At 39.8% G+C, this 26,146-nt stretch overlaps 2 protein-coding genes across 2 annotated transcripts in view; one reads left to right on the forward strand and one right to left on the reverse strand.

Moving 5' to 3' along the window:
- LOC145453418 (solute carrier family 2, facilitated glucose transporter member 5-like) lies at window positions 1–25,115 on the forward strand. The gene is made up of 10 exons (XM_080331393.1): window positions 1–276; window positions 3,597–3,728; window positions 5,251–5,386; window positions 6,220–6,341; window positions 11,650–11,750; window positions 13,236–13,383; window positions 13,455–13,649; window positions 16,444–16,591; window positions 19,644–19,801; window positions 24,818–25,115. Exons 1-10 carry the CDS (start codon window positions 91–93, stop codon window positions 24,986–24,988), a joined length of 1,497 nt encoding a protein of 498 aa, XP_080187519.1. The 5' UTR covers window positions 1–90; the 3' UTR covers window positions 24,989–25,115.
- LOC145453807 (von Willebrand factor A domain-containing protein 3A-like) overlaps window positions 1–26,146 on the reverse strand; it is a 173,765-nt gene that overhangs the window by 49,657 nt on the left and 97,962 nt on the right. The gene's annotated exons all lie outside the window — the stretch shown is intronic.

A 26,146-nucleotide genomic window follows, 5' to 3' on the forward strand; every position in this document is an offset into this window, starting at 1 on the left:
CTTTCATTTTTCATATTCCCAGCTACTTCGGTATTTTGTAATAAAATGTGTTAGGAATAGAATACGAATTATTTGTAGAAGGAATTCTATATGAATATGGATGAATCATCATGGTCATCGTATCCAGAGAAGCAAGAAAAAGCCAAGACCACAACGAGAGCCGCGTTGACCGCTACATTTGTGGCTTTCGCAGGGACTTGGCACATGGGATTCTCCATCGGTTCCGTAAATGCTGCGTCTGTTCCACTCACCAAGTTCATAAAGTCAGAATACGAGGTAGGGCTTCTCACTATGATTCTTTAAAGTGAAAGCAGATTTACTTCGACGATATCGAAAGGGTTTGAAAAAGTGCGATTTCAGCGGTTAAACAATGCATTGACGCCCAAGAAATATTCATAGCATTCTGTTAAAAATCCCTGTCGTCTGACGAGACAGAATACAATTTTATAGTGACGTGGCTTAAGCCATCCTTTCAAAAGTGTAATCTACCTGGCCTACACCTGGCTTACACCTGGTAATCTACCTGGCTTAGGCCTAGAATGGGCGAGGGATGCGGTTACATCAAGCTAATTCAAAACAGTCTGACTGTATCTGCCTCGCGAAGCCGTATTTGATATTCGTACTCTACACCAGTTGCTTGGGTGCCAGTGTTACGTCTACAGGCAGTGGCTTTAATACTGAGTTCTGAAGTATTGTGCAGAATCACGTCCAATGGTATGGGAAGCTGTAGGCCAAGGGTCGGCAACCTACGGCCCGCGGGCCGGATCCGGCCCGCCAAGCGAAATCGTCCGGCCCGCGACGAAATAACTAGTTACCACGAGAATACGGCCCGCCGTTTCGTAATGAGTTCTAATCTGCAGTGCAGCACTGCTTGGAAAGAATTGCTCCGATATAAAGTATCCAACGTCGTGTTAGTCTATTGTAACGCCATAAAACTGGTGCGAAGGCGGTCGACTAGTAGCCAATCTCGTACTAAAAGTAGGAGATGGAGAATGTCTGTGGAGTAGACTCGACCAGTGCTTATCAAGCGGGTGTGTCGCGGAACCGAGGGTATACCTTACTTTTTTAAGGGTTTGCCACTCAGATAGGGTGCGACAATAAACTCAGACGCAATGACAAAATCTAAAACTTTCCCTGTTTCATTATAGATAACTAGCATCCGTAGGTTACTAATCTCTAGCTTAATTCACCAGAAGACATTTTACGCTAAGACAACAATCCTAAATGGTGTTTTGGACACAATGGTGAAAGCTGATTTTGTCTCACAAACTGAATCACCGACAGTTAGCCTACCTCAGATATTACTCGAAGCAGAGCATCAATATGGCGATGTCTTGCATATCTGCCTTTCCTAACCCTTTACTTGAAAATACAAACATCGCCGATTCATAATCTTGTCATGGAAAATGGGTATCTAATCTAGCTTTAGTATTATATTTAACGTCAAATCTAAACAAATTGAATATGCAACATTAGGCTTACCATATTTTGGAAATGTAAAAAGAGGACACTTTTTCAGAAATTTCAGACATGCAAAACTGGAGAAGAATTCTCAAAAACCGGTAAATTTTTCCCACTTCGTGATCAAAAAAAAAAGGTCATCACTTTCGCTCAGAGCTCAAAATAACGTTTTTCTCTCCACATTGCCAGGTGGATGACTAAAAAAAAAAAGTCTTCTTTTCGCTCAGACCTTAAATCACCGCTTTTCCCTCCAAAATACCCGCCGGAGCTTCACTTCTGCGCTAATTTGCGGAATACCACTCGCAATTTCCTCTAAATCTGACCTTAATTTTCAAAAAAGAGGACAAAATCTCAAAAAACAGGACAAAAGGGCGTCCTCCGAGGACACTTTCAAAAAATTCAAAAAAGAGGACAAATCCTCTTAAAAGAGGACGTATGGTAAGCCTATGCAACATCAGGGGGAAACAACAAAATACATGATGTTGACACGCATTCGAAACAAAATTGCGACTCTGGGAGTGTCAACAGTACAAAGAATATTATGCTCACTTTCCTATACTGGAGGAGAGTAAACCTAGTACCAGCACTATACATTTGTAACTGTGATATACGAAATTTAATTACTGAATTTCCACCCGCTTTTCCGACATTCGTTCTGTACAAAATAAATTCTGACTACTCAGTACTCTGTTTAATGTGGACGCCAAAACCATTGCCAGAAAATTTCAAATGCGCCCATTTGAAATGCGTTGAAGTTGAATTGAATGACAAATTTCATACAAAGAGCATATCGCTGAAAGACTTTGACAAAGAGTACTTCTTGAAATGGGTCTTCATCGCGGCTTGACCAACAATGCAAAAGAAATGGCAACAATGAAATTCACGAAGAGCAAGCTAAGATCACGTATTCCAACGCCCATTTAGAATATGGTCTGATTCGTTCTTCATCTGACTTGTTACCAGAAGTTGAAAACCTTTCACGAAGCAAGCTGCGCCAAGTGCCACATTTATCCTGCGTTGTCGAAGTGTAAATACATGTGTTTTGCTCTTTTTGTGATTTGTAAGATTGAGATTGCAGCATTTTAGGGTAATATACCGACGTGAGCGATAAATATAGTATTAAAAGAAATTCCGGCCCGCCAAAATGTTGTGCACTAGAAATTTGGTCCGTTATACTAGCAAAAGGTTGCCGACCCCTGCTGTAGGCCATGTCTTATCGCTATATTATATAAAACTGTGATAATACACGACGTTCTAGTGAAATGTAGTTCATTGTAGGCATGCAGCAGTGGTTCTTAACCTTTTTGTCTTTGCGGACGAATTTTGGACATTCACGGACCCCCGCGGACGCCCTCAAGTTTTCGTTCAAAATTAGCCCAATTATCGTGCAACCGTCATCTGTCTTGTGCAAATATTAACGGTAGGCTTGTGAGAAACAGCCACAAAATGACTTTTCGTGAAAATAATGTCGTACTATATGTACAAATTGGGCAGACTTTTGTTATTTCGAAACGGATTTTGCAGCTGTATTTATTCTCTTAAAGATCCCCGTCTTCGATTTCAATAACGAGTGCCGAAAATATTTCCACAAAGATAGGTGCTGGCGTATGCAGGCCAAATATTATAGCGTAACGCTTCCTTTTGGTATCACCGCAACATATATGGAACTAAAATTGGGAAACATAGTGTTTAATGAACAAACGTCCAGACTAGTCATTTCTAGCTATAGCATCTCATCTTGAAGTTACTATGAAATAGTGATTATGTATATCACAGGAGAAAATGGATTTCGTAGCGAGGTTACAATCCTTTTACTGGAAAAGATTAGGGAAAAATCAGGAATTTCAGTAGGCTACTGGCAATTTGTGCAATTAAAATGAGTTTGCACAGCAGGATATTTTATGTCAGACGACTATTCTGATGATGTGAGTCCTGAAGTTTTAGCAATTATAAAGCGAAACTGTCTCATGCTTCCCCTAATTTAAAAAAATACAAAGTAGGTTATTAATCATTTTTCAAATCTAGAGGTTCCGCGGACCCCCTGAAAATGCTTTGCGGACCCCCGGTTAGGAACCACTGGCCTACAGTAAACAGACAACGAATAATGAAATTGAGGTTTGGTGATCTTTTTGCAGCAACGTTACCAGGAAAATGTTACGGCGGAATTCGTTGATGCGGTTTGGGTGATTACATCCTCCATCTTCCCAGTTGGGGGACTTTTTGGTAGCCTTCTGATCGGTAACCTCGTGGGACGCTTCGGCAGATTGGCAAGTATATGTGTGCTATTCAGCTTGTATATCCGCGATAGCGCTGCATTGGTTGGCGGTGTGGTGACGTTAGAAGGGTAGTTTGACCTGACCTGCTAAAGCTAAATGCTCCAACCTTACTCTTGAAAGCATAGCCACGGTTCGAAGGACTGTAATATGTTTTACTTCTAGCGATTCGATTTATAGATGATACGGAAACAGTGACAGGTGACTGCTTTTAACCGGGCTAATGCTATTCCAAGTACAAATGTGGACCAACATCGCGTTATCGTGCCAATACTATGTCCGAATATAATGTATTAAATGCATAATGTATACTATACTAGGGATATCCTCTTCGCCAGAGATTTCGGTTGGAGACCGAAGGTGTAAATGGTTATCCTTATTATCTAATTATAGGAATTTATATCTCCAAATACAAATTATGAATAAATCTAGGATTGTGATCAGATACATAGGAGTAGGGGAGATGTGGTACCGATGGATCACTGGGACCGAAAATACTTTGAAAATTCTCTATGATAATTCCATGATTACACTCCGTGAACTTGTCTACAATTGCATGCTGGCAACACCTTTCCTCACATACAAAAAAATTGGACGTGCGCGAACTATGGGGTCTCTCACAGATGTTTTTTGTTTTGCGGGGTGTAAACTAAATTTAGATCGACATATAAGTTTTTCTTTGTAACCTTCAACACGAATAAACCAGCAATCATTTTTATTGTGAAGTCTAGGGCTTGTATCAGGCTATATAATGGAACCTATTATTTTTTCAGTACTTTCCTTGAGTGGAATTTTTTTTTCGATTCATGTACAAAATTAGTAGGGTGGGGACCGATGATACAATAGCCAAATCAAGCAAAATAATCAAGCATACTAATCACGAAACAAATGAGAGATGACTACGTACAGAAAATCTTTATGTAATAATTGCATAATGATGTTTTATCGCTATAACGAGGTATTTGGAAGTCACACTGTCGATTTTCTGGCAATATGCATGTACCCTCAAATTTATAAGTCCGAGCCTGAATCGAAACGTGATTTTATGACAACATTTGAGTTAATGTTTAATCCATATTTTGACGGTTGCGACCGAAAATTCTTCTTTGGCTTGCTTTAGCTTAGATTATAATACTGAGCAAGAAAAGTTGTCACATCTGAGTTTTTTAGGGTATATGTGTCGTGTGCCATTGGACCCACCGGGTGGGGACCGATGACACGTTCGAGCAACAAATTTTAAACGTTCATAAATATTTTTTCCAAAAGACGGATATTCATGTATATGTGCGCGATAGGTAGAGCTTGTATCAAAGTGCTGAGCCAGCAAAAGATCTGCTGTTTTCGGCTGAACATTTTGGGGCCAGCGATCATTTTCCAATTTTTGATCCATCGGTACCACATCTCCCCTATCAGGCAGCGATTGGAATCCGGCCCAAACCTTCGAATCCGTGATCTTGAAATGTAATTGTAAACTGATAAACTACACGTTAGAATGATTTATCTTATATTTCAACAGAAATCGCTGTTACTATGTCACGTGGTGGTTCTGATGATGTCATTTTTACTGGCCATGAGTAAAGTATTCCGACTCCCCGAGATTATCATATTGGCCAGATTCTGTCTCGGAGTGACGAGCGCAGCAGGTGGAACCGGTAAGTCCGGTTTTAATATTTGTGAAATCCGCTTCGGAAGACCGGATAGCTTTAGGGATGATGCGAACGTTTGGCTCATATTCTTATTCGCTATGTGAACATGGTTGTTTAGAGGTTTTGTTCCAATATAACGCTATTATAAGTGTAGAAATTATTACGACTCGCTTAACTCACTGCTGTGTAGTTGATCCAGCCACGGGCTAATAGCGATTGTATCAAGATACTAATCCCCGGCAACGGCAGAACTAACTTGTTGTGCATGGTGCAAGCGTAAATGACATTAGGGCTCATGGGGTCAAGGTTTCTCGAAGCTGTTGAAGCAGAGCGACAGTTTATTGGCAGCTGTGTGACCAGAAATATCATTGGACAACACGAAATCTGTCAGATGTCTTTGAGACTTACTGAATGCAAGTTTAATAATTATGTACGCTCTGGGGCTGTCGAAGTGTCAACATGCTTTCTAAAGTGTGTTAGGAATATGATTCATAGAAGGACGGGACTCCAACCAATCCTAGAATAGACTGTCAATTGCTATAGTAATTTATCTCCAATTTAGCCACAAAAACTGCGATGTCGTTGCTTTACATAACTACTTCTTTGATGACTTTTCCGTTGAAGTCGTATTCTGACCATGGCCGTTAGACCACCAACTTCTAATTCGGGACGGTGAGTGGGCGTGGCACGAATGCACCCGCGAACTTGTGAGAAAATAAGATTGAATACGGAAGTTGCCCTGGCGAGGAAAATTAGGTTTTGGTCGGGGATCTGGCTTTCTATTTCAGCCACGAATCAATCTGCTGTTTGAATATTCATGGTTTCTAAATATAATTCAGGGATTTCACCTATGTATATTACGGAAATAAGCCCAAAGCACGTTCGTGGGATATTTGGATCGTTGGTTGGAACTGGCATGAGCATCGGGATATTTGGCGCCAACACATTTGGATTGCCATCGGTAAAAATCTTTTTTACCGTACGTGTGTCAACATATTTTGTGTCTTCTTGTGTTGATATTCGAAAACAAAACCCACTATGGTGATATATAGGTCTACAACCCACATCCAAATAAAGGCAGTAAAAAAATTGAGAATACCCAATACAAATGTATGCGTATTTCCATCTAGAGCAGGGGTCGGGAGCCTATGGATCACGAGCCATATTGCTCTTCGTCAAATCTTAATTTTGTATACCTAATTTGTCAAAATTGCAGCGACTTATCAATCAATTTTCTTAGCGGTCAGATTAATTTTATTCTCGTGGCAGCATGAGCATGTCTTTGAGGGGTCACGATAGTGGCGTTCCAGGATATGGGCCTATAGGATTCCCTTTAAAAAAAATCCTCAAATTGAAGCTACTGTCGCGCTAGCGACCAATACCTGTCACGAATCCTATATACCCGACATTACGCGTCGCAAAATCTTGGATTGCACCATACGTTGATTGATCAAAGAAAATATAGCAGACAAGATTACGCCCGTATGACAATGCAGTTTTCAAATACATATCGTCTTCTTGATCTACGGGAAGAAATGAACTGCCTTTCAAGTGTCATTCGCAATTACAAACAACACCATAGCTATCCAATCCACGTTCTTGATTGGTAAGAAGCTTTCTAGTACTGTCGTTTAAATGCAGGCGTGTATAGTGCAACGTTATATGTTACCGTCGCGTACTTTAAGAACTGGGAATTCGATCAATATTTAGATTTTACGATACGATTACGATACTTTGTTTACGAGATTACGATACTTACGGCCTTATCTGGTACATTGCGCTTGCATGAGCTAACAGGCCGATGTTCGCCAAACTGAAATTCACGTTTATGCACGATTTCGCTTCTCGCTACCAGACGCTTCGCTTCAGATAAGCTGATTATGCTCGTAAAGCAGGCCAAATCATTACCTTACCTAGGGTTGCATTTAAAACAAAAATCAATTTAAAACAAACATGTTTAAAACAAGGCCCTAATTTAAAACATGTTTTTTTATTGTTTTTTATGTTTGTTTTTTTAAACCATGATGTCACGAATATTCAATTGTGACGTCATGGTTGATTAATATTGACCATTGTAAATATAGGGTAAAAATAGCTCCTTTGACGAAATATGAGTACTATTGCTGTTAAACGACTATTTTGAGGGTTCCAACCATCCCATATCGATATACGTCGGCTATATCGGGTGGTAATTGTCCGTAGGCTCATGCAACATGTTTTTTTTAAGTATTTACGCAAATATGGCATAATTTTACGACTTAAAAAAAACACAATTTTTTTCTGACCTAATTTGGAAAAGTGGACTTTGACTTTTTTTTTATCGTTTGATCTGTTTTAGCAGACCACCGTTGAAACTTCCTGGACAAAAGACATGAAATATTTGTTCCGCTTTTTAAAAGTAGTATTTTTGTTTTTATTTCAATAACAAGTATTATACGTTAAGTTCTAATTATAGTTTCAGTTCTTTTGTCCAGAGAACAAAGATGTTGAAGTATAAAAGCCAGTGTAGTAATACCTTATATTTTACGAAAATGAATCTATACAGTATACACTATATGGCATTTTCACGATCTGCCATATTTTGAATTACTGTATACCAGTGGTTCTCAAACGTGGGTTTGCGAAGCATTTTCAGGGGGTCCGCGAAGCCTCTGAATTAACAAAATAGCCGTATTTTTATTTTATGTTTCAATAGAGAGGGAGTTTCGCTTCATTACTGCTACAGCTTCATGACTCACATCAACAGAATGACAGTATGAGATGAAATATTCTACTGTGCAAATTTTACTTTCCAAATTAACAATAGCCTATACCAGGGGTTCTCAACCCTTTCTTGGCTGTGGCCCATTTTACGGTTTGAAAATGTGCTGTGACCCACCTCTTATCTTAGAGTCATAATCCTGTTCAATACGTGGTAATCGACGGCGTCGGTGTGCCTATTCATCTAAAATATGAGCATTTTTCTCTTGATTTACTGATGATATTTAAATCTGGACCTTAAGCGATATGAAATCGCGCGAAGCGCGACGGAAACTTTTGAGTTGAATATATATCCTCCAACAAACTACCAAAGAAATAATCTTGGGGCCCCTTCGAGATCCCCCAATTGGGGGTTAGAGTGCAGCAGTTACGGCCCTGGTAGATCATAGACTAAAACTCCTTTATATATTATGTCCGCTGCTCCATTCGCACAATGATCAAATCCCCACATCCACTGTGTGATTGGGGTTTCAGTTCCACTATTGCGAGGAATAATATAATCATTCTGGGCCAGCTTCAAACAATTCATTATTGAATGGTTTGCTAATAGTACTACAGAGGAGTGGAGAAAGAGTTTTTTAACATGCATGCTGTACAATGTACATTGTATGTCTTGTACCAGACCAACTGAAGAAGCGATGTCAGGATATTCAATCTAATGATACAAACAATTCATGTGACTCTTACATTATATGTTCAATGATTTCCCGGCCGGACATTTTAAATCGACTACAAAGATTAATGAGTTCCGCTAAATCCTCAATCGATCACGATTCGTTGCTGTGGTGCAGTATACCTTCACCAGAAGTTGCTAATAATTTTCAATTATGGCTATTTTTGTCTTACAATAATTCGACCTGCCGAAGTACAGTAAATCTAAACATCAATTACACTTCATTCCGAGTTTATTGCACACCCTTCCAACGGCATACGACATATGACCCTGCCGAAATACTTGGTTACTTCAGCATTACCGTCCAGTTATCATATACTCGAAATTACTTTATTTGCTGTTAGCCGTAGGTTGTCATAGCCAGTGGAAAAAGCCGCCGTTTGTCCCTCCCGTTTTCGACTTGTACATGCTGACTCCATACGTGCCACTATGTCTCATCAGAGTCGGATGAAAAGTTTATGAATATATTTCTAGCATTTAACATAACAAATATAACTAAACTTACATGAATTCTAATATTTTCTAAATAGCTTTGTGGCCCACCTGAAAATGCTCTGTGGCCACCAGTAGGCCATGGCCCACCCTTTGAGAACCCCTGGCCTATACTGCAGAGATGAGCATGGATTAGGATTAGGTTTTGAAAAAACAGGATTTGTGAAATTTTCTCGGATTTGGATTGGATTTGGATTAGACATATTTTTCTGAACGGATTAGGATTTGGATTGGATTTACCTATTTTCTGGGAGATTGAAATGTCGTGTGGCGATTGGCGACAAACTTTATTCAGATCAGTTATTAATGTACTTATGGTTACTAAGTTATCTTGAATCAAGTGAATCGTTGGTTGTGAAAGAAAATTTTCGAATCCCTCCATTGCATAAATTGGTATTTTTTCTGAATTTCCAGTTGGAATCGGATTAGGATTGGACATGGACTTGAATATGAAAAAGTTATGGATGAGGATTTGGATTTGGATTTGAAGGTTCGGATTTGGATTGGATTAGAACATAGAAATTTCAAATCCGCTCATCTCTGCTATACTGATACAAACATATTGCTGTTTATAAATGTTTTGTTGGGGTTTGTGGAAAAAATAAAAAAGTAGGAATAGAGAGGTTAATCAGAGTGACTTCAAATGTTTGTAAAAGTCCATTTTTCCTGTGATAAGAATAACCACTATTCTATAACAACTTCGAGATGACCTGCTAGATAGAAATGACTAGAATCAACGTTATATGTTCCATAAAAATACGTGTCCCGATTTTGGCGGCATATATGCTGTGATCATACCCAAAGGGGTCGTCAGAAGCGTTGCCTGTTCTTATATCAGTCGACACCGCCTATCTTTGTGGAAATAAATTTTCGGCACTCGCTCATATCAAATCGAAGGCGCGGGTTTTCAAGATACGACCACCACGTATTTCAAGAAATGCAGCTTCGGAATTCGCTACCGTCTACCCGATTTCCACATAAATAGTGTGATACATATTTATTTAGTTATTTTGAAGAATAATCATTTTATTACTGTTTGTCACTAGCATACAGTTAATATTCGCAAAACACAGATAACGGTTGCACGATCATTGAGCTAAATTTGAACAAAAACTTGGGGGTCCGCGGGGGTCCTTGACCGTCCAAAGAGGGTCCGCGAAGACAAAAAGGCTGAGAACCACTGCCGTATACCAATCTCGGAATGTATTAAAGCCGTATCCGACCCAGCTTCTTCGTATTGCCCTGCGACTGAATTAAGGGCCTTATTTTGTGGGGGAGGGCGCCATGCTATGATATTCTCTAAAACCGGGTGTTCGAGTAAACAAAGGATTAGTATCGAATTTCCATATCAATAATATGATTTACATCCCATGATGTGGACGACTGCTTAGTCTGTCAAAAATTGACACTGGGATGCATCAATATGAATCAAGCTCTTTACCAGCACCATTTGCAACTTTTGACAGTCCATGCGAACGAATTACGATCGTTTTCACAACCACTTACTTACTTGAGTACATTTAAAGTCTGCCAATTCTACTTCTACTTCAAGTAGTTTCAGGTTGCTTATGAGAAAAGTACTTGTACTTGAGTAGAATTTTTCGTCTCTACTTCTACTTCTACTTCAGTAGCTTTCTTGACTACTTTGACCACCTCTGTTTTCACAGAGAAAATACGACACACACGCACAGCGAATCGCATGTAGTGACTTCGATTTAGTGCTTCCGTGACGTCGCGAAATTTCAATTGTGGCGTAACAGATTATTGACATGTATGGCTCATTGGAAGTTACAATGGAAAATATAGGGCGAATATGGCTATTCGGACGAAAAATGTTCCCAACCCCTGCATGAGCACTTGAGCACTGCGCTGGGTAGTTATTGAATGTCCATGGTTTTACCTAATTGGTATGCACTTGCATGGTTGAATGATCGCAGAGGCTATGAAAATTGCGCATTCGAGAATCAAGGGCTTCGCAGTCGATGCCGGGATCGGGTAACGTTTTGATTTAGGGTTGAGCACAACGATGCGAGTGCTTGAACCCTCGATAGGTCGTATCATAGCGTCCAAACATGTGACCAAAAGTTAGGCACGCAAGTATAGAGGCGATATTTATGCGAGGTAGTACTGAACCGGCAGCATTGTCTGACAGCGCAATGAAATTCATGTATATACAATACATATCATTTCGGCGTTCTGATAATTTTCAAGTGTATGGCAATTCGAAATATATATAGCCTACACAAATTGCCAAAAGTTCATAAGTACTGCTAAATGCAACACTAATCATTACATACGTTATTAGAAAGTCATTAATTATATAGTTACATTCATTGTTCTTCAGGTGCTGAGTACTGACGCGCTATGGCCCGTTCTGTTCGCGTTGACTGGATTACCATCGCTTTTCTTTGTTATCTTCTACAAATTACTTCCGGAAAGTCCAAGGTATGTTAAAAGAAATGGTATGTTCAAATTTTCTCATGAATGGTGTGAGCCGGGGGGCGTTAAATTCGATTTCAACGCGGATAATGTGGACATTAGAGTGCACGCTTTCAGTGACAATAACATAACATAACATAACATGGTTGGGTTATATTTTTATCTGAACAAGTCACACACAATGTACAATGCGATAAGACACAATGCGATGTCTTGAACAGATAGGAGGATGTAGAACGACACGCATCAGTAGCGATCCTTTACTCTAACATCCACCTCGGCCTAGAGTGCCCGATGTCACAGTTCTAATATTTTTGGTTGTGGGCGGGCTATCAGGTACCGTACCGTATAAATATTCCGGGCGAGCGCTAAAATATTTTGCAGCGTGATTTTGCTGAGTGAGACATCGTGTTAAGCTTCCTAAACACGGCGATTGAGGTTTTTTTCGCAGGGTAGCCTTTACAAAGCCCCCGTGTGTGTTCAGTAGTCATGCACGAAGCGACCCAACTGATTTTAGCGCCATTTCAGCTCACGAGATATCTGAATGGTGGTAAGGAAGAGATTGGTAATTTTTCCAAACTTTAAAGGCTATGTAGGCTATATGTAGGGTTGCCGTACCTCCTCTGGGGGGAGGTTTTGTCATCCTCTCTGAAAAAATTTCACCTCTTCGCCCAAATGCCCTCCTAGTTTTTTGACAATTTGTCCGTCTTTTTGGCCTGAAATGCCGAAAAGACCACGAAAGACGTTAAATGTTGACCTAAAAGGTAGACGACGGGTTATGCGGGAGTCATATCTGAAAAATGCCCGTTTTTTAGTCAACACAACAAGGTTTCCAGTAATTATTGCAAAATCGGCTGTTTTCTTAAACTTTTATGTTTCCATAAAAGTGTCCTCCTTTCCCGATTCCAAGATATGGTAGCCTACTATGTGTCAACTCCGAAATACCTCAGTGAAAAACAGAAATCGCTGTTCTTGGGATGGTTTCGGATGATCTGACATTATCCGGTATTGAAATCCTTTTTATTGAAGTTCAAAATGCAAAATATATCGAGCCTGTAATATTATGAATTTGACCCACGTCTCCACCCACGGACTAAGTAAAATCCTTCAAGATCTTTTCTGGCGTTGCGATTGCGACCAATCAAAAATATATTGACAAAGCGTGTGATCAGTATGAATTTCGAGATTACTATGGATAATTCGACTGATCAGTAAGATCACGTTTACATATAACTTACCCTGGTCTCAGCATCACCACTCTATTGTTATTAGCTGTTATGCCGAGTTTCACCCTACCATTTTACTGCTTGGCAGCACATTATCTATAGATCTACATAAAATTCTGCGTATTTGGTCTTATAAACATGGTTAGAAGGCCTTCGCATATCAAAACTGCGACAAAATTTGCCGGAAAGTCAGCAAATTAAGTTTACAACTTTAACTATACCAAATCCTTGAAGCGAAAAGTAATAATAATTAACAAAATAACAGGGAATTGTTCATGGAAAATGGCGATACGGAAGGAGCCATTGATGTGCTGCGTAGTATGAACGGAATATTCAATGTATCTCCAATCATACAGGATATGGCCGAAGAGAAAGTAAACTCAAAATCGACCGTTCGGTTAACTGTTAGGCAGGTATATCTATTGGCCTAATACAAAAAAGACACTCGGTGTCACGAACTTTACTGTCTGTCAATCCTACACAGCTTCTAAGTCGCAAGAGTTTATATCCAGCTGTTATCGCATCATTGGTGTTGGCCGCAGCCCAGCAGATGACAGGAGTGAACGGAATTATATTCTACATGAACGACGCCTTTGTCGAAGCTGGGATACCTGATGGTGTGGTACCTTATACCGCGGTGGGAGTCTCGGGCACCGTTATATTCATCAACCTCGCTTGTGTAAGTATGATGGTATATGTACTTTTATGCTATCACAAAGAATATGTTGCCAGTTCTATATCGCATTAAAGATTATTTGATATTTTTCAACTCTACTTATTTCTTTGTACTATATGCGACAATGCTGTGGGTCCATCACGACGTCACAGAAATGTCAATTCCACAAAAGCGCACAGCTTCGTACAACATGTTTGTCATGACTAGGGCGGTTTTTGTTGACATGTCAAAATTTGTCAAAATTTTGTCAAAATTGTAGCGTTAGGTCAAAATTTGTCAAATTTTTTCATAAAGTCAAAAACTTTTTGAAGTCTGCATTTTGTTTGTATCGTAGATTTTGCACTATTGGTGAACTTATAATGTAATATTTTACCGCTTTTAGCCTATTTCAGTGGTTCTCAACTGCCGGTCCGCGGACCGGTGCCGGTCCGCGACGACATTCCTGCCGGTCCGCGAGGAATATTACAATTTTATACTTTAATTTCAAGATGCAATGTTGCAGGCTTGTCCTTGGATGAAATAAATAAAACATCTAATTTTAAACTGATTCAAAACTTCGTGAGGTAACATTAGGGCTAGAAACATGTTCGATTTGACTTAAAGTACAAGACGTTTCATTTGACGATATGCGAGCAATAAATACAGAACAGATACGAGCTCACTCATCGCTAAGCAGCGCAGTTTGATCATTGGTTTTCGATTCATATATTTTGTGCAGGACCGTAACTGGGGCACCCCATACCGCCCAATTGGAGAGTGGCCGAGGTTGAAAAGGGCCCAAAATTATTTCGCAAATTAATATAAATCATAGCGTTTTATTTGAAACTTTTTCCAACATTTTTCAATTTCTTTTCGGGCTTTGCACGATTTAGTGTCCCTAAATGTCTTGCTTATTAGGTGCCCTTCTCCGAGAAATACGCATGATTTATAGGCATTTCGGCGTCAGCCATTGCCGCACCACGACGTATCCACACATAATGAAGTTTAGGTTAACATATGGGACTCCAAAATTTGGGCCTAAAATTCGATCGCGAGAAAAGCGCTTCAGTCGTGAATGATCGAAAATTGTCGCCATTGTCGCGATAAGCTACGTAAACTCTCTGCTTACGGTGAGTAGAATGGATGTGATCACAAGTACAGGTGAAAACATCCACCCAAATGTAGGGTATTGGGGCGAAGCCCCCGGAAGTTTGGCTTATCGCCCTGTGGGGGCCCCAAGATCAACGTTTTGGGGGTGGGCTGACGAAGTGCTTTTTCGGCCCGGATTTGCGGATGGCCGGTATAGCTGCTGTAATGTGTTTTATTGCGGCACGCACTGTATTCGCAGTTGCCGGAGTAGACTGCGTCTGGTGGCAGTGGGCAATGAGCCAGGTAGCACTACAAGGTGCTTGGTTCGACTCCGATACGGTTCTTCTCTTGTCTTGATATTGTCGGTCGGTATTGAGTTGGCGTGGCCGTTTAAACCCACGGCCTTTGGCGCGAAAGACTGTAAACGACTCTCAGCGGTAGCACGTTTATCTGGACAAGGCAATTTTACCTCGACTTGGCAGACTTACTACCATAAAATCACATGGATGCCATCATGAATATTATTGAATACGATCAAAACCCTCCAAATGTCCCTCTCTAGCATCATATAATTGCCAAAAACGGTTGCATACTTTACATTTTGGCTTCATTTCAATTTTGACAGCTCACCGGTCCGCCAGACATTTTTTGAAATTTCACCGGTCCGCGAGGCGAAAAAGGTTGAGAACCACTGGCCTATTTTATAGGCCTACTGTTGTAAACGGCTAATCGTCTGCTCATTGTGAATCATAAACGGTCGAATAAAACAAATAATAGGTAGGCATGGTGTTATGGTCAACGTACCGCAATATCCCAACTGAAGAAGGTTTTCTTGTGCGATGCATCATTCTCATATTAAGAAGCGCATGATGAAAAATTGTGATGTAGACAACATTGTCAGAATGAAGCAACACGGTGAGTCACCAGCACCAGCAGTGTACGCACAAGTTGAGTGTTGTCAGCCAACAACTGCTGCTGTTGAACGTTCTTGGCAAGCTTCTTAGTAAGGATGTGCAGTCCGTGCACTTTCTTCCCAGGAATGTAGGAAAGTATCTTTCGTTGTACTATAAAATATATTCTAATTATTTCTACCATAATACATATTGTAACCACTGGAATTCTTCATAGGGCCAGATTTCGTTAAAATATTGTTTATTTCTTCATGTAAAAAGTTGCCTGTTTCTAAGCCAAAAACGTTTTTTTCAGGCCAAACTACTTCGTTAGGACAGTCAGCTCCAACCAGAAATGAAGATAAGTGGTACAATTTTAACATTATGTGGGAAAACACCTAATTTGCATATCTTAGGTCAAAATTTAGTCAAAATTAGTCAAAATTTTGATTTTTTAGGTCAAAATTTACTTTTTTTTAGGTAAAAAAAAACCGCCCTCGTCATGACCAATAGAAGTTTACAGCCTTCCAGGGTGTAAAATAAAACCGGAAGTGCAATTTTCGTACTCGAATCATTGCACCCAGCTATGTAGTCATTATTCATATTTGAAACAGCATCCCATCTACCCCTCGTCTATCGATCCGCGTAACCTGTGTCTTACAAAAAGCCTATAACGAAAGTGGGCTTTACTACTAGTCGGAAGATCTAGAATCATAGCAAGGAATGTAGGCGTGGTGTAAATGACCAATGATCAATGACCATAAGAGTCGAAACGCGATGGATACCAAAGCAGCACCGACAACAACAGCCATATATTTAAGTTTTGTTTTACTTTCCAGGTTTTCATGACCGAAAGATACGGAAGAAAGATCATGCTGTGTTCAGGTTACACTATTGAGGCTGTGAGCTTGGTTTTGATAACCATCTTCATCCAGCTACAACATTTGTCTCCGGTTTTACCGTATCTGACGGTAGTGTCCTCATTAGGTTTGTTGCTCATAGCTGAATTTCATACTTTGAAATTATCTTATACCAGACAACTATACCAGAATAGTAGAAACTATTCTGTCCGAAAAAGGTGCCTGATCAAATTAGGACTATCTTTGGCAGTGTCTTTTTATGTCGGATCTCTAGGTAGCCTAATGCCAGGGTTGCCATACGTCGGGAATTTCGCGGACATGTCCGGAGTTTCATTGTTAAAGGGGCACTGCACTTTAAAAATGATGTGGTCTCAAATTGAAGGGCAAAACGAAAGAAAAATTTTGGCCGCAGCCGTTCTCTTCAGAACGCCACCGTAATGGAGCTGTAATGTATTGAAATTTCCAGAGTTGCAGCACGCTCCAGCAGTCACGCAGAGATCGAACTTTATATAGTTGTCAGCCGATGTTATGAAGGAAATATGTCGTACACGCCAAGGTGGTTTGGATACCGCGTTCAACGGAAGATGTCCAGTCAGGAGATTTATGTCAAAATCGGGCCTAGTGTATTGTAGTTCCTTCATAACATCGGCTGACAACTATATAAAGTTCGATCTCTGCGTGACTGCCGGAGCGTGCTGCAACTCTGGAAATTTCAATACATTACAGCTCCATTACGGTGGCGTTCCGAAGAAAACGGCTGCGGCCAAAATTTTTCTTTCGTTTTGCCCTTCGATTCGAGACCACATCACTTTTAGAGTGCAGTGCCCCTTTAAAACTGCGTCCGGGAGGAATTTTTAAAATATGCCTAAATGTCCGGAATTTTGAAGTGAGCTCATAATTTTTCCTAAATCAACATAAACAATATTATTTTTGCGCCGATTTATGCCACATGAACATTTTCTTCGCGATTTAGTATCATGTATATAGGTTTTGATACGGGGACTACCACCCTCGCAAAACTGCGATCAAAAATAAATAAAAATGACATTGAGTTACCGAAACGAGTCTAATTGTTATCGCAATTACAAGATAACGGTAATTTCATAGAGTCGGTTTAGGCTGTTTGGACATGACTTAACGATGTACATGTACAATTACGCTCCTTGCATTTTCGAAGTCATCATCCTCCACCTGCTCCACCGCTAACTCTGATCATGTGGGCGGAGAGAGCATGAAATTATTTAGTAATATATGTAAGAACCAATATTATTGGCATAATTCATTCAAATCATTTAACGACCAGATGCATAGAAACCACATGCATATAGTAAGCCATGTAGTAAGCTCAAGATCAGTGTTTATTTCGGCGGGAGGAGGCTGAAAAATATGGCTTCGACCCTATGGTTACAACCCACAACACACAACCACTTACCACTTACCTCTAATCGATAAGCAAAGATTTGCTGGTGTGACGTCATATTGATCCAAAATGTCCTCAAACCTCATTTTGAAATCCGCTAGTGATAACGAGCGCCCGGAATTCGGATTACAAAAATATGGTAACACTAGCTTAATCTGAGTAATATAATAAGTTTGGATGATGACTAGTTATGTGTTAGATCGTATATAGACTGTCGATATGAAATGCCGTGCTCTGGAATATGACGGTACCCGCGTACCACCAAGATCATATAGCCTACTCATTATTGTGATTGATGCTTTTGCCACCAATTCACGAAAACTTTCATTAATATTTCATGGTGAATTGCAGAATATGGGTATACAACAGAGATGAATTTTGCTGTTGTCAGTATACATTGCTGACGTACAAGAAAGTTATGAATAGACTTACATTACTGCAGTATACCTGTTTTTCCAAACAAAGCATCACACTTAGGGTTGTGTTAAAAAAAATCAATTTAAAACAAACATGTTTAAAACAAGACCCTTCTTTAAAAGATGTTTTTCATTATTTTTATTCTAAGCCATGACGTCGCACATATTCAATTGTGACGTCATAGTGTATTGATATTCACAATTGAATATATAGGGTAAATATAGCTCATTTGACGAAATAGGCTTCCAACCTCTGTTAGGTACGGACCAAAAATATCTTTAACCTGGACTACATCGTCATGCAGCAATTTTACGGTTGGTCATCATCATCAGATCATTCATTTCGTACCAATGATCTATATCTACGTATACAGCTGTTGAACCGACTATTTCGAGGGTTCCAACCATCCCATGTCGTATACGTCGGCTGTATCGGGTGGTAATCGTTGTTCGTAGGCTCCTACAACATGTTATTGGAAAGTATTTACACAATTATGGCATAATTATACAACTTAGAAAAAAACAGTTTTTTAATAAGGCCTTTGTTTAAAAAAGTGTTTTAAACAACCATTTATTTTAAATGCAACCATCACACTGAATGGCGTGTTCTCAAATTTGGCCAGTGACTCTTCCTCTTAGGTAGAAATACTGTGTACTGTACATTTGTCGCACCACCACCGTTGTCTATACTTAATTGCTATTCGAATTTCCCCAATAATACATCGCAGTGCCTTAACAGTGCTAACTGAAACAATTAAGACGTCTAGTTGGAGGTGACCTCGCTAAACATGACTGTCGACAAATTATCATGCTTAGCAGTGGAAAAAGAGCAATCCATGCGCTTGTGGTCGCGCCATTGTCGAATCAACTATACCACTTACAGAAGATTGGATGAGTAGTAATTTTCTTTCCGACCAATGCTTGTCACCCGATACCGTCGAACAATATGTATTGCACTGATTAATTAGGACTATGCAAACACAGTGTAAACCACAAACGCTTTAGTAGAAAGTAAATTTCTTTTCAAAGCAGAGCAACTATAAAACTACACGCTGAAGCTTGTAATTTAATATGCGAATGAAACAGGGCCAGCGCTACGTGCTGTGTGTGAAGATATAAATATATATGAACTTGCAATTAGCCTATATTTCGCCGTGCCGCTCATTTGTCGAAGAGCACTTGCCTGTTTGTATCATTCTAGCATTCATAGCATAATATTCATGCGTGATTCATAATATGTAGGCCTACGTGGAATTGACGCAAACGACTTGAATGGGAAAAGAGTCGCTATCTTCTCGTGTTTTATTTTTAACAATAGCTCAGACGCATGCGTTATTTATCAGGGTTTTTCTGCGGATTCGGCTTGGGAAGTGGGATCGTCACGCACGTAGTGATTCCGGAACTATTCGACCAATCGTCCCGCTCTGCCGGAATGGTGGTATCCTCCGTTGTCATTTGGGTATCGTTTACCCTATGTGTCGTCATTACACCTTACATGCTGGTATGTAACAACCAATAGTTCATTTTATACTTGGGATCGGTTAACTTGTCAATACACGGGGGGTAGGGTTGCATTTAAAACAAACTTGTTTAAAACATGGCTCTCCTTTAAAACATGTTTCTTTCTAGAAATGACGTCATGGAACTTTCATTGTGACGCCACAGTTGATTAACATTGACAAATGAAAATATAGAGTAAATATGGCTCATTCGACGAAAAGAGCGTCCGTCGACTGTCATAAACAGATCAAAAATATCCTTAACCAGAACTGCATCGTTATAAGTCATTTGTACGGTCAGCGGTCATCAACTCATCATTATCACAATCAGAACACCTATTCCGTACCAATTATTATCTATATCTACTTTCTATAACTGTCGAACCAAAGACTATTTTTAGGGTGCCAGCCACTCCATATCGTATACGTCAACTACATTGGGTGCGAATCGTACGTTATAGGCTTAGGCTCATACTACATGTTTTTCAAAAGTATTTACACAATTATGGCATAATTATACAAGGTTAGAAAAAAACATTTTTTTAAAAGTCATTTGTTTAAAACACTGTTTAAAACATGTTTTAAACAAATTGTTTTAAAACACACACCGTTTGTTTTAAATGCAACCCTACACAGGGCATACATGAATCGGGACCGAATCAAGGAAATGATATTCAAAGCAGACATGGGGTGATTACTTCGTGAATGTAATCGATTGCGATTACGATTACTTCTGAATGACGCGATTACGATTACAGCAAGATCAGGAAGTAGTCGATTAGGATTACGATTACATTGGAAAAGTAATCACGATTACTCACGATTACATTTATTTTTCATCTTAGAAGTTATATTGTAAGACAATATATGGATTGCGCTGAAAAGACCTAATGAGAACAACTTCCTTTAAAAAAAGATGCCACATTTGCTTGTCACGTCATAAAGTACCCATTGCCCATTTTATATTGGACGATTTATCGCACCCAACGATTTGCATTCTTGCCAGGTCCACAACTGCCGAACCCCAAATTTGCTAATAGGGTGGGGATGGAGCTCGAAGGGGATTCAAACGTATTTCGTAAACCAACACAAATTATAGACTATTTTCGAGAGATTTCATGAACTTGAAATTTGTCTACGAGCATCGCGATTTAAATGTCTCCAGATAGATTGATTTTGAAATACATAGCCCACGTCTCCTCCTCGAAAAAACATGCATAATTTATAGTAACAGGCATTTAGGTGCCCGTCAATACCGCGCCACGGCACACCAAAAGACAGTCCGCGGCTGCAACACCAATGGGTGCGGGTTCGAGTCCGAACGAGGTCGACTTCACAATTCCGATACCTAGGCCCCTCCTCGCCACCTCATCCGCAAGCAGTGTCTTACTAAAAGCCTATAGAGGTGGACCGTGCTATAAGTCGGCAGTTACGGAACATAAAGAAAAATATCGACCTGGTGTAAATGACCATAGTAGTTGAGAAACACCATGAATACCACAAAACAAACAAACACACCAAAACACATATGCAGTTTCGGCCATCATGCGAATCCACGAAGTGTGATACTAATGAAAGACATTGGCCGAAACTTGGGGTATGTGTCCATTGTCAATAGCCGCTATGGGTGGGCGAGACTAATAGTCCGGTCCTTCCAATCTGAGTCCACAATGCAAATGCCACCCGGGCACCCACAGAGCATTAAAGACATGGCAATTTGCGTGTGCGTCTCACGCAAGTATTTCTTTTAGTCTGCTACGTTTTGGCCACAACAAATTCTTTTGATTTTATAACAGACCGGAGGTCACGAATTAACCACATACCCTAAAGTAGTTATTACAAGATACCAGATGTTATAATTATGAATTACGTGCTCCCAGCTCTTCAGGTAAATCTGACTATCGGGGGCTGAGAGAGGATTAAAAATGAATAGTAATATAATGCAAATACCAATATTATTGACGAAATTAAATCTTCAACTTGAAAATTAACTACCCTATGGGGGCCCAAGACCAACGTCTGGAGTTGGGGACGATTTGCTGTTTTTGTCCTGGATCTAGCTACAAGCCCCGCTAACATTGTATATAAGCCGATGGCTATGGCGGCAGGTTCAAATGTTGAGTAAAGAATTGTGAAATAACGATTGGCGCCCGTTTCAAGCAGATTCATATGAGAATAAGCGAAAGTTAACATAAAATTCTGCCTTCAACTTAATACCAATAATGTGATGCAAGCGGCCATTACGAGAAACGGCTCGGTTATGATATATATCAGCAGCTGTCGATTTTTAATGCTTCGTCATGGAAACCGTAATGTTTTATTTGACGAGTAGGCTACAAAATTTCAAACCTTTGTCAGATATACGTTCGTACTACATAGGCCTACTGCTCGCCAAGCAGCAACGGTCAAACTGCGTTGAACTAAGCAAAACCAAACATCAATACAAAAGTTACTATTTTAAACTAGGCAGAGTGGTGATTAATTATCCTAATGCGAGGTAGTGGCGTCTGGAATATATTGATAACCTGATAGACAGCACGGTGAGTGTTCTTAGAGTTAGAATCACACTAATTTACATCGAATATCTATTTACTATGTGTGGATAACTGGCTGGATACTTCTTACGCAATGACAGACAAAGCTAATAGGCCACTTCTGACGTAATGATGAGCAGTGGCGTTTGAAAATCTGACGTTTGTGCTATCACTAACTGGTATAATACCTCTTCCTTGTTCACGAAAGTTCAGTTTATGTCATAGTATTGTAGAAGTATAAAATAATCGCTCTTTCACAAAGAAATCGATTAAATAAGGGAAGTAGTCAAATACGATTACGATTACTTTGGAATTTTCTCGAATGTAATCGATTGCGATTACGATTACTTGAAAATGCTGTAATCGTCGTAATCGATTACGATTACTAATCGCGATTACCCCATGTCTGATTCGAAGACAGTTCATATTAATGTTACCCAGACTTCAGCTAATATTTTAGAGTGTTAGTTATTGACATTTTATAAAGCAACAGGGAGCCTCGTGTTGCCGGATCTTATGACCTTATGACCTATAGTAACCCTGATGTCATCATTTAGACCAGTGGTTCTTAACCTTTTTTCCCCATATTGTAAGGACTGTAATAAAGACAATGAGTAAGAGGGAGGCCGTAACAGCACTTCGTCTGCCCCCTAAAACGATTGTATTGTGCACCCATAGCGTGATAAACCCAAGAACCCCGTCGCGTGATTTCGATGGTCAGCAAAGTGTGTGTGACCTGGTCGTCCTATTTAGGCGGCGAAATTTTCAATAATGCATGAATGAATACGTGGTAATTGCATATATATGTCGCTATAAACTTTTTATCCTCTCAGTCCACGTAATCAGATTTACCAGTAGCGCTAAGTGAGCTGTTGTCTTGGAAAATTAAAGTCACGTAATAATAATTTATCATATTCGAGCGTGCCCGTTGATACAATTACTTCGTTACAATGTTGTTATTTTGTTACTTCTTGTCCGCTATATAGTCGAAAGATATTGAAACGCATAAACGTATTAAACTAAAGTGAGCACACGATTCAAAATTGGTATTTCTTCACTGGCTAGTAATTTTCATCTGATGGATGTTATTTGTCCTGCGGGGTGCAGATTGCTACGGCAATATAATTCGGCACGAGCGATTTAAGCACATATGAACAATTAGACTTATATACATGGATGTTTACGGTCATCATAGGGGCAATCCTCTTCAGCTAAGCTTTCTTTTTCGCTGACGATCTTTTGGCACACTTCTCGGAGTCCCATATTGACCGGAACTTCATATGTATTCGTGCATTGTGACGTGGTAATAGCTGACGCCGAAATTACACGTATTTTTTCGTGGGAAGACGTCAAAACATTACGCGCAATTTATGTTAATTCACCGAAATAATTTAGGGCACCCTTCGAGCTCAACCCACCCCCCCCCGGATTGGGGGTTTGGGTTGCAGCAGTTTTGGTCCTGGTAAGAGATCAAAGTCCAGTTGGTCTTTTCGGGACTTTAGTATTGGAGATATTTCGCGCTTTAAACGCGCTCGAGGACCACTAGACTATAATAAACCATATAATAATTGTATGTGATGTATTCAGGGTCAAATCAAGGTTGTTATAACAACAACCGGGTACGGTCCCATGCACTGTGGTTCGAACCATCCCGAATTCACATCTGCAATTGGCAATACGGGGAAATTAATGGTATTGGATTTTGTTTTAGTGCTTTGTGTGACTAAGTTCGTCAACTGGAATGGGATGCATATATCTGCTCACATTGAATTCGGTACTGTACCCAGTTATTAATTTTAACATGATTTTATTCCAAACAAAGCAACTCATATTATATAACGGGCATGTGAGGTTGTGGACCACAACACTAGATAATATCATCCTGGAAGATATATTACAAAGATTTAATTTTGTAGCTCGCTCAAATACAAGTATATTTAATAGTCAGTCCGTGCACAAAGCTTCAAAACATATTTTATGTACTAGGGGCTCTCATTCTCAAAAGTGATATACAGTGCCTCCTTCTTCGATTTCCACACGCTATGCGCTGCAGGATATAATACCTAGTTCCAGACATTTTGTTGAAAATGACCCTAGCAAGTATGACGGCAGAGTTTTAACGGGAAATTATCGATCTAAAAGTACGCGCAATTCATTTTACATGAATTATAATAACCCACTACATTTATGAAAGCACATCTCGAAAACAGCGCGACCAAAAATTTCAGGATTTGACATGTTTTGTGGAAATGTTAATCTGCTCTGAATACTCATTAAGGGTACATAATACTGCTACATCATCTACTGCGAAGCCATTTTTCTTCAGCGCCCCCATATCGCCCCCTGATCCTAGCGCCCGCCATATCGCCCCGTCCGCGTTTCCGCCCCCTTATACATCGCCAGCGCCCCTTAGGGGGCGCTGGAGGCAAGGTTAAAAACCGCTGATTTAGACATAGGTTGCTAAGGGTCCAATTTTATTTGCAGGCATACATCGGTGGATACACTTTCGTTCCCTTTCTTGCTCTAGCCGTTGCGACCATCTTCTTTACGGCCATGAAAGTGCCGGAAACTAAAAATAAGTCGTTTGCTGAAATTAATGCTGAGTTGCTGGGAAAACGCATCTATAAAAAAGGCACGGGGAATGGAGTAGCTTGATTTTGTAAAAATATGTTCGTAAATCTTTATTTAAGAATTCCGATATCTCCTTGTCACTGACTTACGTCTACACTTTACGATCAAAATACTAAATATACTTGCTTTCTTTGAAATATTACGCGATCAATCCAGTTTCCTTTTATCTGTTACATGGGCCGAGGAGAAACGTATTTTAAAAGGGGTATCTGACAGGTAAAGGAGATGTGCTTCCGATTATACAGTTAGACAGAAATACTTTCATAGTTCTCAATACGACGGTCGAATCGTTCCACTCTGCCATTTCTTGATAATGATGGCATGCTGGCACTAAACTTCTTCATACGCAATTATCACCTCTTCGTGCGAGTTGTTGACTCGGCGAGTTGGACACAGACATTCTGTCTTTTGGTGGAGTGAGTTTGGGTTAGCTGAAACATTTTTATTTGCATTAAGCAACTCGTAAAAATGTCACGATTATACAGTTAGACAGAAATACTTTCATAGTTCTCAACCAATACGATGGTCGAATCGTTCCACTCAGATATTCCTTTGTAATGATGACATACTGCCACTGAACTTCCTCATACGCAATTATCACCTGTTTGTACGAGTTATGGAGTCTGTGAGTTTGACAGATACATTCTGTCTTTTGGTGTAGTATGTTTGGGTTGGCTGAAACATTTTTATTTGCACTATGCAATTCGTAAAAATGTCAAATATTTCCAACGAGTCTTAACATCTTGATAAGTGCAAAAACCTCAAGTGTGAGAAATAAAGATCCAGCATAGCTTCAAGTGATATCATTCTATTCTCTATTTTGGCAGATAATTATATACGGAGGGACAGTTACTAACGTAGTTTAGCAATTCTGCGCATGCGTGAGCTAAACAACCCCTTTTCCATGTCTACTCAGTTCTATTTGCGGTCCTCGACGGCGAATGCCTCGTACTTCGAAAAGACAATTTGACTTGAATTGTGGCTTGAATCGTGACTTGACTTGAGTTGAATCGTGACTTGACTTGAGTTGACTCGAGTCACCTCAAAAACTCGAGTGACGTGACTTGACTCAACTCACCTTCAGAAATCGATTGACTTGACTTGACTCAAGTCAAAATGTGCAATGACTCGAGTAAACTTGTGACTCCAAGGTAGTCACTTGATCCTAACACTGCCTCTACC

The sequence above is a fragment of the Botryllus schlosseri genome, chromosome 13 (genome assembly GCF_051294905.1).
Source record: "Botryllus schlosseri isolate E-star chromosome 13, Bs_hap1, whole genome shotgun sequence".
Taxonomy (NCBI): Eukaryota; Metazoa; Chordata; class Ascidiacea; order Stolidobranchia; family Styelidae; genus Botryllus; species Botryllus schlosseri.

What these genes read in the sequence shown, in the direction of transcription:
- LOC145453418 (XM_080331393.1), top strand. Translation starts at nt 91, where the DNA reads ATGAATATGGATGAATCATCATGGTCATCGTATCCAGAGAAGCAAGAA. An exon ending in GAGCGCAGCAGGTGGAACCG is followed by an intron (nt 5,387 to 6,219) that starts GTAAGTCCGGTT and finishes AATATAATTCAG; the next exon opens with GGATTTCACCTATGTATATT. An exon ending in GACGGTAGTGTCCTCATTAG is followed by an intron (nt 16,592 to 19,643) that starts GTTTGTTGCTCA and finishes GTTATTTATCAG; the next exon opens with GGTTTTTCTGCGGATTCGGC.